At 36.7% G+C, this 16,471-nt stretch overlaps 1 protein-coding gene across 1 annotated transcript in view; it reads left to right on the top strand.

Moving 5' to 3' along the window:
• Positions 1–1,206: 1,206 nt before the first annotated feature.
• The window catches only part of LOC128551798 (interferon-induced protein 44-like), a gene marked incomplete at its 3' end in the record, with an annotated part of 39,839 nt that continues 24,574 nt past the window's right edge, over positions 1,207–16,471 (top strand). The window contains exons 1-2 of the mRNA XM_053532711.1: positions 1,207–1,375; positions 5,568–5,635. Of these exons, the coding sequence (XP_053388686.1) occupies positions 1,234–1,375; positions 5,568–5,635 (210 nt within the window). The remainder of the gene's footprint in view (positions 1,376–5,567; positions 5,636–16,471) is intronic.

The raw sequence follows: 16,471 nt of genomic DNA, 5'->3' as shown, positions 1-16,471 counted from the left end.
CTTGAAAATGAGGTCCCTGTTGCATACACAATGTTTTTCTTTGATTTGACCTTGCGACCAAGCTTTTGACCCCAGATTATTCAAACCTGTCCTAGATTTTATCAAGACAGCTATTCCGACTAACTTTTTTGAATATCCAGTGTAAAATGCAGCCCCTAATGCGTACAAAAGGTTTCCTTTTATTTGACTGGGTGACCTAGTTTATAACCCCAGATGACCAATATTCAAACTTGACCTAGATTTCATCAAGGCAATCATTCTGACCAATTTCATAAAGATCATTTGAAAATACAGAAGGTTTTTCTTTGATTTGATGTAGTGACCTAGTTTTTGACCCCAGATGACCCGTATTCGAACTTGACCTAGATTTTATCAAGGCAACCATTCTGATCAAATTTTATAAATATCCAGTGTACACAATGATTTTTTTCTTTTATTTGACCGGGTGACTTAGTTTTTTATCCCAGATGACCCATATTCAAACTTCATCCAGACAAACATTCTGGTCAAATTTTATGAAAATCCGATGTAAAATGCAGTCTTTATAGCATACAAACGGTTTTTCTTTGATTTGACCTAGTGACTTAGTTTTTGATCCCAGATAACCTATATTCAAACTTAACCTAGAATTTATCATGCAGTCAGTCTGACTAAATTTCATAAAGATCGATCAAAAATACAGCCCCTATTTCTTCGATTTGACCTAGTGACCTAGTTTTTTTATCCCAGATTATTTATATTCAAACTTGATTTAGATTTTATTTATACAAACATTTTACTAAGTTTCATGTTGATCAATTGAAAAATACAGCCTCTATCGCATACACAAGGTTTTTCTTTGATATGACCTAGTGACCTTGTTTTTGACTCTAGATAATCCGTATTCAAACGTAGCCTAGATTTCATTAAGGCAATCATTCTGACCAAAATTCTTGAAGATCAATTGAAAAATACAGCCTCTATCTCATACACAAGCTAAGTGTTGACAGACGACAGACAGACTGACGACTGACGACAGACGCTGGACATCGAGCGATCACAATAACTCAGGTAAGCTAACAACTAACCTTGAACTGTCGTCTAATTTCAAAAAGTCCCTGCTCGACTTGTTTCAGATGCACGTGATCTAGCCTATGCGATAACAAATTATGATAAAATTACATTGCAGCGAGATATATAGTTTGTTACAAAAGCTTAGTGCGCCATAGTCAGCGGATGTTTAATTAAAGTGAAATGGGTAATGGAAACTCAAAGAAAGCTACAAAAGAATTAAAAGAACAATTATCAGAGCAAGCTGAAGCAGCTGAACACTTTCAAAAACTATTATTGGATGTTGAAAAGGAATTAAAAGAGCAAAAACGAAAAGATAAACTCGGTAAGCAATTTCCGAAGCAACCTCATTTACCCGTGAATGAGACCACCAACGGTTCTGTTAAAAAGTGGTCATTATAGCGGAATGGTTTTAATCTTGAATTTTCCTTTACAATTTTACAAGCATACAATGGTATATAAAGCTTCTGCTTCATGGAGAAATATACATGTTTTGCTATAGAACGATTTTTAATTAAGACATACAAATTAAATTGAAATAGTTATTGATGAAAAAAAATATTTTAAAGATTTTTACCTTACTCAAATATCTATAAAACAAGTTAATCAAAATTTACAATATTCATGTGTATCCTCCAGGGTCCAAAGTTCGATTGGGTCCAAGTTTAGATGACATATTGTTTATCTCGCGTGTCTCGCGATATCTATGACGTCATAAATTACACCGTGGGAAAAAGTTTTACTACCGAAGTAGTTACGAGATTTTGTTAACAGACATCCGTCAAGCGTTTTGAACAGGTAGGTAAACATACTAGTATGTAAACTGCTAACATGTATTTAATGATTAGTTTTACTATTCCCAAATAAATACCTTTCCCTTTAAATTGCCTCTTTATCACAGGTCTACCTTGAATAATAAATATGTCTCGTCAGTTCGTCTGACATGTTTACAATTTTATCAATGACAATCGATAAATCGGTAAACCGGAAGTTGTTATTTAAGACGAACAAACTTTTATGCTGTGTTTCTTTTACAACTGTCCTTATATTTTTCCAATATTTTAGACACAGCCAAAGCAGATTAGGAATAAGTATAGATAGTATTCATCAACTTCACTCACCAATGCCTAACTGCATTGTTTTATTCAACCTGGCACTCTCCGGATTTTAACTAAGGCCTATTTGTAAAAAAAAATGAGAGGTCCGCCAGTTTCTTATCAAACAAATGCTCGAGCGGAGCATCCGCCGGTCATGTGAGCATTGGTGAAGGACAGACAGACTTAGTCAGTGCCGGGAAGACAAACAAATGTTTATCCAATTGCTGCAGAATGTGCCGTGCAAAAAGAAAATCCCTCCTCCTTTTATATAATCTACAGTGAGTCTACTTTCTGTTTCAGCATAAATATTTTGATCAGACAGTAGGGTCAAATTGCCGAGTTAGTGCAACTGAATACTTTCGGTGATATTTTTACATAATCGGTGCGTTACTAAAACTGTTTTTGATAAACATTTTTTTACAATTTAGAATTGAATAATGTACCTATATATTTTCAACTTTTCAAGATTTTTCCCCCTCGAGCAAAACGATTCAGTTTTAATACCGATAGGCATAAAAGTACAGTGATTGAACATGAACAGAATATACTTTAAATTTCTATCACTTATTTCTATGCTACAAAGAAATGATAGTTTTCCGGAATAAAACAAAGAATTGTTTCTACGCAGAAATCATGTCAAATTAGACATTTCGGAATACATTATTTCCCTTGGTCCAGTTTACAAATACCTTTTATTGTGGACGAAAACATTAATTTCAGACAAGATACAACATGCACATTTATGTTTAAAGTGCTTTTATCTGAAAACAACGGTTTTATCGTACTCACGATGCCATCTTGTTTCCTGAGTCAAGTTTTTTTTTAAGCAAAAATTTACCCTAATTAAGTAATTTCTTACGTATCTTAGGTATGTTGTTTTATGAATAGGACTTAAGTCTTTGACTTAAACTCAGGCTGAAATCACTACAAACTTAAATAAAATCTTCAATTTAAGTCAAAACTTATACTTAAGATGCTTTATGAATACGGCCCCTGATGTTGTAATTTGCAATAAATTCATTGAATCATGTTTTGTTTCTTTATACGGTTTATAAGCAGAACTTCTAAAATGAATACTGCGAAATCATTAAATTTCGTTGACATGAAATTTCGTGGTTTTGGTCAAAATGGCAATTTCGTGGGAATATGAATTCGTGGATTACAACTTTTGAACATAAAGTGAATGGGAATTTTATTTGTTCGTTGGGATTAAATTTCGTGGATTGGCTCAACCGCGAAATCAACGAAAATTAGTCCCCCACGAATATTAATGGTTCCACAGTATTGATTAACAAACTTTCAAAAAGGTATAGTTATTTGTATTTAACAAGACTCTATGTTTAATCTCATGTGTTAAAACTTACCCCCCCCCCCCCCCCCAACCAAACACACACAAACACAGAAATGTACAAAAGAGAATTCCCCTTTCATATGAAAATCACTCGAAAATTCTCTCTCAGAGCCAGAGGGACTGGCCCCGTTACCCAAACTGAAGAAAGGGACTATGACCCCTTTTGCAGGAAGGGACATGGATCTCTAAACATTTGTGAAGATTCAGTAGTTACAAAATTATTTCAGCCACTTTACACTTGTCAGGCAATTTGATGGGTTTGACAGAGGAGTGAGGTCAACTCTTATTACTCTGTTTCCTAGCAAAGCCAAAGACGTTTTTACACTTTCAATAAAAAGCCCTTGGAAATACTGAATAATTTTTGTATACACGCGTTTTTGCCAGTGATAAATAAAAAGGGGGCCAATATGCGTTTCCGTACATGTCAGTTTCAATGTCTTAATTGACCATCTTTGATTTGTATTTAATCGAGTAATGGCATGTTCAAGCACCCCTTGCCGGGGAAAATCAGTTTATATATATATATATATTTATATATGAATATTTTTTCGGCAATAGCAATGGTCATGCCAATATTTTTTAAATAAATCATTGTAATCAAGATAACAGTTGCTGGATAACAATTACTTTAATTACATTCTATATGTGCTGCTACACATAAATATGTTTATTCTTACTGTTTCTAAAATGAAAGAAATGATAAAAAAATATTTTATTGCCTGACATGGAATAAAGAAACGCAGTCTTACAATCAGCTTAAATGGGTAAAATTTCATCAAATTGACAAAAAGTGTAAATATTTCATTTTAAATAATATATGCTAAAAAGTTTAATTTACCTTTAAACCTTTGACAAGAAAATGATTGTATTGTGCGTTATTCGTTTTTGAGCTAATATCTTATGTACTTGTTTAAAAGTTTCAAAACTTGTATGTATTTCTGGTGACTTAACAAAACACTAAGGTGCGGTCTTTAGAAGGCTTAAATTATTTAATATTCAAAATTCTTTATGTCATTAATAAGAGAATGGTCTCTATGTATACCACGATTCAGAAATGCCCTGATTTGAAAGAAAAACTAAACTTGAAACCATCTTAATCTAATTTGTGACCTAGACCTAAGTGGGTACTGATTATTTTCTGTACATTGTCATTGATATTTATTGACTGATAACTTCACATATCTACGCAAATTTCACTATTTTGAATCAAACTTCATATCTAAAGATTAGGGTATTTAATAAATAAATGTTTTGTTATATGAACATATTATTGTTACCTTCAGTGTCCAATATATATACACAATGTATATGTGTGTGTGCTGTTCTAATAAAAGTATTAAGCAACACTGAAACTAAAGATTTAAGTTGTCCATTGTTAGGCCACATAAACAAATTCGTTTAAAAGGCATCGGGAATTCCGCTTAGATACGCATTATATGGAAACAATATTTCCGCTTTCTTGCAAAACAAATCCGGTATATGAGTGATTTCCAAGCGGGAATCTATCTTCCAAAGAAACTTACCTAAATATTCTATAGGTAACTGTTTTTAAAGTATGACCGCTTCCAAATCTTAATATCATAGCTTTTTGAAGATCGAAAAGTTGAAGTACTGGTTGTTTAAGATCATTGAATATTTTAGCGATAATCCAACATGGAATTCAAAACATTTCAAATCTTTGACAAAAGCTCTAAATTCTCAGCTGCTGTCTTATATTTCAATCTAAGCATGTATTTATCAAATGCAGAATTAAAAATGATGATTACATTTTATTGAACTTTAACATATTATTTCCTTTGATCATTCAGTAGCTATATCTATATCCGTCGAGTAAATTCAGTTGATTTTAGCACAAATAACATTAAATTCTTGTAGTCTTAAATTTATTCGGTTATTGATAAGTATTAGAAAAGAAACAAAAAGGGAGAAATATAGTAATAAAGAAAACATGACCTTCATTATTCCTATATGCGATTGAGTGTGTATTGTCACAATCTAAAAGTCAGAATAAACATCATCCTTTCCTTTTATTATATATAAAAAGATAATTATATTTTTATTTATTGCAGAGCCGGAACCAAAAGCCGCTAAAACACCATGGAGAGAAATGGAAGAAGCATTTTCCTGGGGCAAAGAGGTTAATAATGAACACAAAATTCATCTCGTGACTGAAGTTTACAAGTATTTCTAAAAAGACTGAATTTTATGAGGCTTATTTGTGGCGAAAATATGTCTTTGGTGTAACTTTTTTTAAATAATTTACGGTCCAAAAATGAACTAAGAAATAAAACAATCCAGTCGACAATAAAAAAAAAATCCTTCCATCTTTCATTGATACAAATAATCAAAACGTAAAACTTATTATTAAGGTTTTTTCAGTTTTATTTCATTTTGACTTTGACGCCGTATAATTATACCTTTAAATTGCTACAGATTATGATATTTCACTACAGATTTTTTATTTTTAGACCTTTGCAATTCTATAGACATTTGTGTTATTATTTCGAAATTAATTTGTGATTCTTTATCACATTTTTTATCAAGTTTAGATGTATTTTGTAACCTACAAAATAGCTAAAACCAACTAAGACCGCCATGATCATTTTTCAAATAAATATATTGCTTTTGAAATGAAAATCTGTCATTAGATATAACGTGAATTAATCTACTTTGTTAAATATTCTCTACATCAAACATAGACCGCATGGAGTCCATTCAACGTATGTGTAATAGAGTTCCGCTTGAGCCGGTGCTAGAAAGGGGTGCGTGAGAGGTGTTGCTCATTTCATTACCTCTCATGAACAGACTCAGTCAAACCGAATCTGCTATTATTCTTCTTGGTTGCATTCTTTGTTTCCAACGGATCTTTTCACATATCTTATTAACTATTACAACAGGAATCTGTAAGTGCCGTGTGGCGGTTGTAAAAAGTCTCCCCGTATTAGGTTTCAGTGTTGTTATATTTTCTGGTCCTTTAGGATCATGGAGTCCATTCAACATACGTGTAATAGTTCCGCTTAAGCCGTTGCTAGGGGTGTGAGAGATATTACACATTTCATTACCTCTCATGAACAGACTCAATCAAACTGAGTCTGCTATATTTTTTTTTTTTTTTGGTTGCAATTGTAAATTTGAATTGTAAGATTTTAAAAGATCCTTAAAGCATAGAATGCAACCAAAATGAATATAAGCAGACTCAGTTTGATTCAGAGTCTGTTCATGAGAGGTAATGAAATGTGCAAGACCTCTCACGTCCCCTAGCACCGGCTTATGCCTTGGTCACAATACCGCACGATGTCCGTACGGTTTTTAAAAATCGTAGGAGTTCACAAGTTTTAGAATCCTTACTGTCTCAGTCCAATCGTAGCGTCTGGTCGCAGTACCTACGGACCTCGTTCGATCTTTAGAGGATGCAATCGTAGGATATCCGTACGGACATCACAGACAAATCGTACGGAACTCGCAAGAACCTCGCAGACTGCTCGTTGGTTCGTACGGCGCTTGCACGGCAATCGTCCGGTGTCAGCACGGTATCCGCACAGTGTCCATCTGACAAGAACAAATCAATTTGGCGACGTCTGAAAATTTCCGTTTTCAATCGTAGAATATCCGTACAAACATCGCAAACAAGTCTTACAGAACTCGCAAGGAGCCCGGCCTTACTTCGTATGATTCCCGTTGGCTCATACGGCGCTCGTACAGGATCCTATTTTGATATAACATAGAATCACCAAGGAAGTCGTACGGAGCCCGTTCGGCGATTGTAACGCCCTGCGAGCCACGTGCGGACAACGCTGGTCTTCGTACGTTGCTCATTCGAGTCCCATGCGATAGTAGTGCGAGCATCGGCAAGCTTTTCAGTTTTTCAAATCCGAACGGACATCGTGCAATGCTCGAACGAGATTTTCCGGAGCCTGTGCGGTTCCGGTAAGGGGCTCTTGTGAGCTGCATCCGACGTCGAAAATCTCTACGAGCGTGTAGAGAACTCGGAAGCTCGGTGAAATATTTTCTGCGAGCTCACAAAATCCGTACGAGTCTCGTACGAATCAACAGTAGTATATCCAGCTCTTTGGTGTCAGTGATGTCATGTTTATAGTAACTCATTAGCATATAACGATCTTAAGGCATAAGGTATATTACTCAGAAAAGTATTTATAGCGTGTTCCATTGGCTTAAAATAATTGTAACCGGTTAACTAAATTATTCTGTCAATACATTTCACGATAAAAACAACGTTCAGCGTTTCTAATCACGCGATAGAAAAGTAGTGACGTAATGTTTCACACCATCAGGACATGTTTGAATAAACCCGATATGGTAAAACGATGCGGAAATCGCGTGGAACTTATAAAAACCTTTACCTACGACATTTGGGCTGTTAAGGTACAACTGTAGACCCTCGAGAAAGATCAGATTAGTTTATACATTGACCAAAAAAATGTAACGCTCGTTATAACCGCGTATCCCATTAAATAATTCTAAGAACATGTTTAGACTCGTATGACTATAAATAGATAATGACGTTAAAATTACCCAATCGGATGCCAGAAACAACCGACCAATCAAAAACGGTTATAATCTATAAAAGACTCTGTAACTTAAGCTTTCCGTCATTAGAGTTTCTAACACTCTAGTAAAAATATTTCTACCTTTAGACGTAACTTCCCTTTGGAAAATGATCGTTACGTGCAAGTGAACGAATTGAATGGATATCTTAGAGTCGACATTGGAGAGTGGCGAGACGGCAAGCCAACCAAGAAAGGCATTAGTTAAACGTTAATGCGATGGAAAAAATTCACGGATCAACTCTGTCATGCGGACAAGGCCTTACAGGACAAAGAGTTATACTGGAGCCTTTTTTTTTTTTTTTTTTTTGGATTTAAATCACACCGACACATGATAGGTCATATGGCGACTTTCCAGCTTTAATGGTGGAGGAAGACCCCAGGTGCCCCTCCGTGCATTATTTCATCACGAGCGGGCATCTGGGTAGAACCACCGACCTTCCGTAAGCCAGCTAGATGGCTTCCTCACATGAAGAATTCAATGCCCCGAGTGAGGCTCGAACCCACATCGATGAGGGACAAGTGATTTGAAGTCAGCGACCTTAACCACTCGGCCACGGAAGCCCCTTATACTGGAGTCACCTCGGAGGCAATGTATACTGTAATATCACAGAAAACAGCGTTTGTGTCGATATAAGGCAGTATTCGAAACCCTTGAATGAAGTAGTGCCAACGAAAAAGGGTATTTGTTCAAGATCAAAAGACTATACTCGTTTAAAGGAGCTGGTGCCAGAAATCGGAAGGACGTTATCAGAATTAGATACGGTGGTGCCCTGTTTCTTACAGAGCGATCATATGAACCATTAAGAAGCGTTACAGTGTCCAGAATGCAACCCCAACAGCCTTGAAAACTGGAAGAGATACAATGACAATAGTTCTAAAAGTAGACTAATGACAAAAGTTATAAAAATAGACTAACTAAAATAAATATGCTCATATTTGTATATATGACTGCGACTTTGTTAAAAGATTGGTTTAGACTCTACCAGTTTAGACGGAATAACATGAAGCTGCGGAACGTTCAATCAACGTTTTAGAAAGATATCTAGAAAACACTAGATAAAGGCCTGCTTTGTACTCTACTGTATTGTAATACGTTTTCACTTATGTCGTGAAAATACGTTTTGGTGTAAATTGTCAATAAAAATGACTAACTGGAAGCTGTATTTGTCTTCTTTGTATTTTGACCCAGGTAGTCCCGTTAGTTTTGCTGGCGTTGAAAAAGTGTACCAGTATGTCAAGTCCTGGGGTAAATTTAAAATTGGTAGACACAAAATTAGGAAATGGCTTCAAAGTCAACAGTCTTTTTCTTTGACTCGAGGAGCCGGACGTAAATTTCCTCGATCTCGTGTAATTGTCCAAGGGATAGACAGCCAGTGGGATATAGATCTGATGGATATGGCTGACTTAGCCAAACAAAATGACGGCTACAAATACGTATTGGTAGCCATGTCCATTTTCTACCGTTCGCTTTTTGTGAACCCATTAAAAGTAAAAAAGTTACGGAAATAGTGAACGCGTTAGAGCGAATACTATCAGGCCCAAGAAAACCTAATACGGTGAGAACCGACAGGAGTATGGAATTTAGAAGCAAGGAGGTCAATAAGTATCTTCAGCATGAAGGATTTCATCATTTCTACGCCCTAAACACTGAGACAAAGGCTTACTTCGCGGGAATATTAATCAAAAATCTCCAGCACAGGCTGTTCAGGTACATTTTACATAGCAGAACACAACACTGTAGTAATGTCCTCGAAAAAAACATTAAAAGGATAAAACAGTACCGTTCATAGAATCCTTGGAAGGAGACCCGCAGATATAACTAAAGAGAACGAGGGAGAAAGTAGACTTCAGCAATATCTACTGAAGACCAAAGGGCATCCCATCAAAGTCATCAAAATACAAGTTCAAAATAGATCAAACAGTCAGAGTATCCCACGTGAAAAGTCTTTTCGATAGAGAATACTCTCAAAAGTGGACGGGCGAAATATTCAAGATTAAAACGCGTTTCAAAAAGGCGGGTATTCTATATATACTCTGACTGACTGGGATAATAAAGATCAGGTAGACGGTACATTTTACGAACATGAATAACAAGCGGACAATTTAAACGAGTCCAAAGAGTACCATACTGAAAAACATACTGAAGAAGAGGGTACGAAACCAACAAAATGAAGTACCTGTAAGGTGGTTACACTGACCAAAGCAATACGATAGTTGGATTCCCCAAAAAGACGTGACACATTACTCTTAGAACACGTGATCTAAATTGTATTCATACGACAGATTCGAGTCTATGTATCTCTATCTATGATGCAAGTATCGGAAAGTCCACACCATGATTATCACCAACGTTGTTTGCAGTGCTAATTGCAGTTGTACTTCTGACTTGAGACGTTTATAATATCGTTTATCAAGCGCTAGACCATTCCCCGGACTTATCTGGCAACACAAGACTATAGGAGGAAATTGCTAGTATTCAACAACGGTTCTATTAACTGTAACTGAAAAATTGACCAGCATTCAGGAGGGACGTCAAAGACTACGACGTTATGCAGGCCGTTTATAGAAAATATGTCTGAAAAGTAAGAAATGCATAACCGTATCCGCCAGCCACACTTTAATTACAAGGCTAGATTTAGAACAGTTGGTAAAAGAAAGACAGATCGTGTACGAACAAGAACTACTTCCAACTGTCAGCTTTAGAAATCATGGGATTGTTTTTGTTGTTTCAACAGCGGTAAAGTGGTCATAACCGGTATCAAAGTTCAAGCTGAAATAGATGATATAGTCTACCCGGTCTTGATTAAACTCGAACTCTACACACGTGAGAATGAAAGAGTGTGACCAAAAAAAAAACAAAAACAAACAGTCTCAAGTGTACCTTAAACTCAACTATCTTCTCCAACTGAATGATAGCTGTCAGAAAAAGCATGGTCACCAATATGACGTCGAGTTAAATGTATGCTATAACTCAAGTAGCGAAAAGAGTTGTCAAAGGAACTATTAATCCAGCGAGAAGATATGTTCAACTTTTTGAAATGAAACGACTTTTACTACGATCTCGGGCTACTGGAAAAGTATCATTGACTAGAAAGAAAGCCTTGTTATGATGTCATCATTCACTCATACCTGCATTATTAAGATCTCCCCATCTTTTTGACACTATTCTGGATGAAGTCAGGACGGCCAGAGAAGCGTAAAAAGACAAAAATGGCACGAATACAAAGGCAAATATGACCGACTTTTACCTCTACCTTAGCAGTAAGGACTCTCAAATCACACGTAAGAACAACAATCCCTTAGAGTTTTACATTCAGTTTCCAAAGTCATACACTTTAGAGGATCGTTGGACCTGCGCTTTGACTGAAATTACTCTTACCTGCGTTTTTACGCCAAGAGGGTAAAAGACTGTATCTATGCTGCGATATTGTGCAAGAGTCTTACGTCGTTAGAGACACTTTATTGCCCGTTCTAAGAAACAAAGAAATAGAAACCAGATACAGGAAACCTAAATTTTTAGAATATTGTCGTCCTGTGTATCTGCCAGTGACTGTGAATTACTTTAACTCGGTCAGACTCTATTTGAAAGACGAATAATCACATCCTGTGGAGTTTAAAGTAAACGATCTTTACTGCGTGTTGCATTTTAAAAGGTATGGGCCCCATAGAGGTGTACGATCATAAACAAGAAAAGTTAATACCGTACGTACCGGACCCTGATAAGTGGGTAGAACATTTCAAGGACCTGAGAGACGGATACGTACGTCCTGATTGTCAGGATACTGATTATATGACCCAGGGAAGTGCCTACGCCTTTAGTATCTTGAACAATGGTTTGGGTCCAATCGCTAAGATGACTATGTCTTAGACTAGCTGAAAAACGATGTAGAATGTCCTTTGTTAAAACGTAGAGCTGGTGAGACCAAATATCTCATATATAGAATTTTCCTCTGGCTACCTTGCCTAAATGATTCGTGTACCAATGATTCGTAAATGATTTCTTATTATGAGCTAGACAATTTCAGGGATCATGCAAATCACTAAATGTTTCAAACTAACAATCTTCAATTAAAAATGATTAGCTCGAACTCCTCTAGGCTGGAGACTCTATACTTGACTGGTCTTTTTGTTGAAGTTCCCGTCAGACAATGTCTTTGAATCAACAACATACGAGTCCTATCGCATAGATGCTCGGCCTCTGTCCTCTCAAACTCTATATGATTGCCCTGACTCCTGGATGCTCAGCGCCTATATGCTATCACATGTAGCATTCAACTACCATAGAGGTATATCCCCGATGCCTGTGGCTGTACTTCGCCAGTAATGCTGAATCGTCTATAAGCTGGAACTCTCTTAATATCTCAGTAGATTACCAAACTCTTGGTCTCTGTCTCAGCTTCCCGATGCTCAGCCTATGCTATCGTATATAGCATTCAACTACCCTTAAGGTAAAACTTCTATGCGCTGGCCCTATAGCTCGAAACCTGGTTGAAATTCTGCAACTCTTCTTTAGTCTACGAACTTCCAAAGTCTTCTTTTTAATAATTTATCCGCCCTGACAGGGTAACTGCAATAGTCTCCTTATCAAGGTACTGGGATAAATTATTAGTTGAATCCTCGATGTGTCTTCTTCAACCGCTGGATACCGAATGAGCTCTCTGTCATCCATCTACCAATTTATACCCCAGCAGACGTGCTATTTTTAGAACTTGTTAGCGTTTTACAACGAGTACTTGCTCTATCAAATATCTGGTTCCCTTTAACTTTTGTATATGACATAATGTGTGATGCTGGGACCCAGCCATCCACATAATGAACCCAAATCAGCCACAAATGACCCAAATTCTATTATTAACAGCAATTCAACAATAATTATAGCAATGATAGCATGGAAAGGGAGTCAAACACTATCTGTGCTTAATGTGTTACGTTATCAATATATTAAACATACAAATTATTCTGACACTGATTATATTGGTCATTATATCGTGGGTAGGGGCGCAATTCACAGGAAAATGGTCGAAATGAAACAGCAACCAACAGTACAACTGGTATCTATCGTAGCACAAGCGACTGAAATCGCAAAGTCAGAAATAAAACGTAAGAAGGAGGCAGAGGGTGAAAGTCGTAAGAAGAGCAGTGGAGACACGAAAAAACGTAATAATACGTCACTTCTAACGTATGTTAAACGAAAGAGACTCCACTTTGGCAATCCTGACTTTCAATTGAAAAGAAATATGGATGTCTTTCATAAAGAAGTGTTGTCTTTGTTCAGCCTACCCTAAACAGACCTGTCATTACAGTCGAGAGAATGGATCACTTATCGTCCAGTGAATCATCTGCACTACCATGTAACATTTCCGGTCATTCCTCTGCGTATTTTGATCTGAAAAGAAACTTGTTGAACCTTAAACTGCAAATTGTGAAAGGAGATGGCACCTCTGTGGGCGCTGACGAAATAGTTGGTCCAATCACTCTACCATTTCACACCGTTTTCTGTCAGGTTGATGTATCTTTACAGCAAACCCCTTTGTCGCATACGGGAATCATTATCCCTATAAAGCTTACATAGACACATTTTTACAGTCAATCAAAGGAACGCAGGAGAATCTGTTAGGAAGTCAACTTTATTATAAAGATACCGGAAACGTTGGTACCAATGATGGTAAATCAGGCGGTAATAACGGGTAGTATTACAGGTGCGCGCTAACTAAAGGTAGTAAGATTGTGGAACTGGAGTGAACAATTACACATCGATTTGTTTCAATAACCAAAGTTGCTCATCAATGGAGTCGCTGTAGGTATTAAACTACATCGTAGCCGTGACGCCTTCACACTGATCACTGATGCCCCGTCTCCTGACTATCGCGTGAAAATAGTGGACGCTCATTTCAGACTTCATTTCAACGGTTTAGTAGCAGCGTATTAGTAGCGCACGACAAAATCATTCAAGACGCATCAGCCATTTACCGTTACTTACGCACAGAGATCAAGACAACGTCCATTGCTTCGGGTCAGTTAAGTTACAGCGCGAACGATATATTTCAAGCACTTGTACCATGTAAATTAATAATAGGCCTCGTTCCTAGTGCGGCATGTAATGACGATTAAGCACAGAACCCATTCAACTTCAAGCATTATAACTGTAATTCATCGGCCTTTACGTCGATGGACAATCCTTACCCTCACAACCGATGCAATCAAATTATTACACGGAGTATTACAGAAAATTGACCCTGTTTAGGAACGACATGAATATTTCAAACCATGATTATAAGAAGGGAAACTGCCTGTACTCTCTCGATGTAGATCCTTACTACTCGTTTAACACTAAAAGGAATGGACATTGTCGACTAGAACTCAAGTTTGCCGTGGCTTTACCAGAGAGTGTGACCCTGATTATGTACACCGCCTTCCCAGAAGTACTCCATATCAACAGTGCAAGGAGAGTCAAATGAATAATTTACAACTGAAACGTTTGCATATAGGAAATCCAGTATGCGCCTCTGATCAAATTAAAATTCAAAAGGGACAGTTTGTTATTTCTAACACGGATACGAGTGATGGAAATGGAAAGCATTGGGTAGCCTTTTATTTTTCTAAGAGAGGACCCTACGAATTTTTCGATTCACTGGGGAAAATGCCTAGCGATTACAATGCCGGTTTTGAAACCATACTGAAAAAAACAAATACTGGATGATTCGTGATCAAATTCAAGACTCTAGATCGGATACCTGACGGCTTTATTGCTTGTATTACGTCATGACTAGATGTACAGAAATAAACATAAAGGACCTAGTCAAACCTTTTAATGTGTATGATAGAAAATGGAATGATACCTATATCGACAGATTTGTAAATAAGAACAAACCATAGAATATATTTAAATTCGTTTATTCTGTATATAATTATATGTATAAAACAATAAAATGAAAAAAACGAAAATTGTCTTTGTTATAAAACGAGATCCAGTCTATTTTTGTCTTATGAACTTTCCCAATTTTTCTAGTTTATATTTTTTTGATCTCGACGTCACGTTCACTGGGTTGAGTTAATGCGACTTTGGGCTTGGCTCATCATCTTTCGTTTCTCCGTATCCTGCATTCGCTAATATTTTTCGTAGGGAACCAAAATAACTCCTCCATCTTTATTGTAAAACGGGTTTTAAATGCGCAAAAACAATTTTGACCAACGTATACACCAGTCTCTGTTTGCTTCGAATCGCCTGCTTCTTTCGTTTGATTTCAATTTTTCTGTTTCCCAAAAGATGAATGAACCGTCTTTGACGTTAGAGCCGAGATTTTTCAGTAGGTGTCAGACGTATTCTAAACCTGAGAATATTGAAGTATAAGAAATGACGTTGCTGTTTGATTAATTCAACCATGGTTACTCTTATGCTGTTTTAGTCCTTCATACGTTAATTTGTAGACGATAGGGTCTTCTCCCGGAAAAACGTGAGTCCTCAAACGATATTTATCCTTGGCGTGAGAGCTCATATCCACCAACAGGTAACCGTGTTTACCGCTTTAAGCATCTTGATAGGCTTTCATGAAGCCCTGTTTTCACCAGGATAGAGTTTACGTCCTAGAATTCCAACTCCATATCTTTGTTTCGCATTACTTCATGCATGAGATCGTCAATAATAATCAGTTTATGCCTCTTGTCACGGGTAAAGTCATCTACCTTCTCGACCGTGTTTACTATAAAAGTTTGGAATAGACCTCTCCATGCGGTCAAACAAGTCTTGGTGTATACCATAACAGTATAAATCGCTGTTCCAGAATACATGTTCTTTACACGTTTCAAAAACTGATACATCTATTGCGTTTTTCCGCTTCCGGTTTGACCGCTTATGCATATACTGCAGCAAGGTTCGAAAGGTAGTTATGATTTCATTATTTCTTTAGCTTAGGACTAGGCAAGGCGTACCCGATACAACTACTGGGTAGATTTATCTACAATTCGCTAGAACCGTTTTGAAGAGATAGGTTTACAATGGAGGTAATGCTGATTACATAGACAATGAATATTTGACAAAAGTACACAATTTCTGCTTGCGGGACGCGAGTTCCTAATACGTACCACCTCTCTCCTTGAGACTGGTTTTCTTCATCATTAGACTTAAGAAAACGTATAAAGGTTCCGTTGGTTGGCTCTGTAGGGTTCATATTCTTACGTCTTTTTACTGACTAATGAACAGGGAATGGTTACACTAACAATCCTTTTCAAGAAATACTAACAACGTATTCTTACATAATTTTATTTTATGAAAAAATCGTGGCAAAAATTAAAAACAGGAATTTTTTTGAAACACGAATAAGAAAAAAAATGAACACGGTCATAACACTTTTCGAAACGCAAGTGTCAGTTTATGGAACACTCTAAACACTTTTTAAAACAACGGT

The sequence above is a fragment of the Mercenaria mercenaria genome, unplaced genomic scaffold, assembly GCF_021730395.1.
Source record: "Mercenaria mercenaria strain notata unplaced genomic scaffold, MADL_Memer_1 contig_1710, whole genome shotgun sequence".
Lineage (NCBI taxonomy): Eukaryota > Metazoa > Mollusca > Bivalvia > Venerida > Veneridae > Mercenaria > Mercenaria mercenaria.
This window is presented reverse-complemented; position numbering and strand designations above follow the sequence as displayed.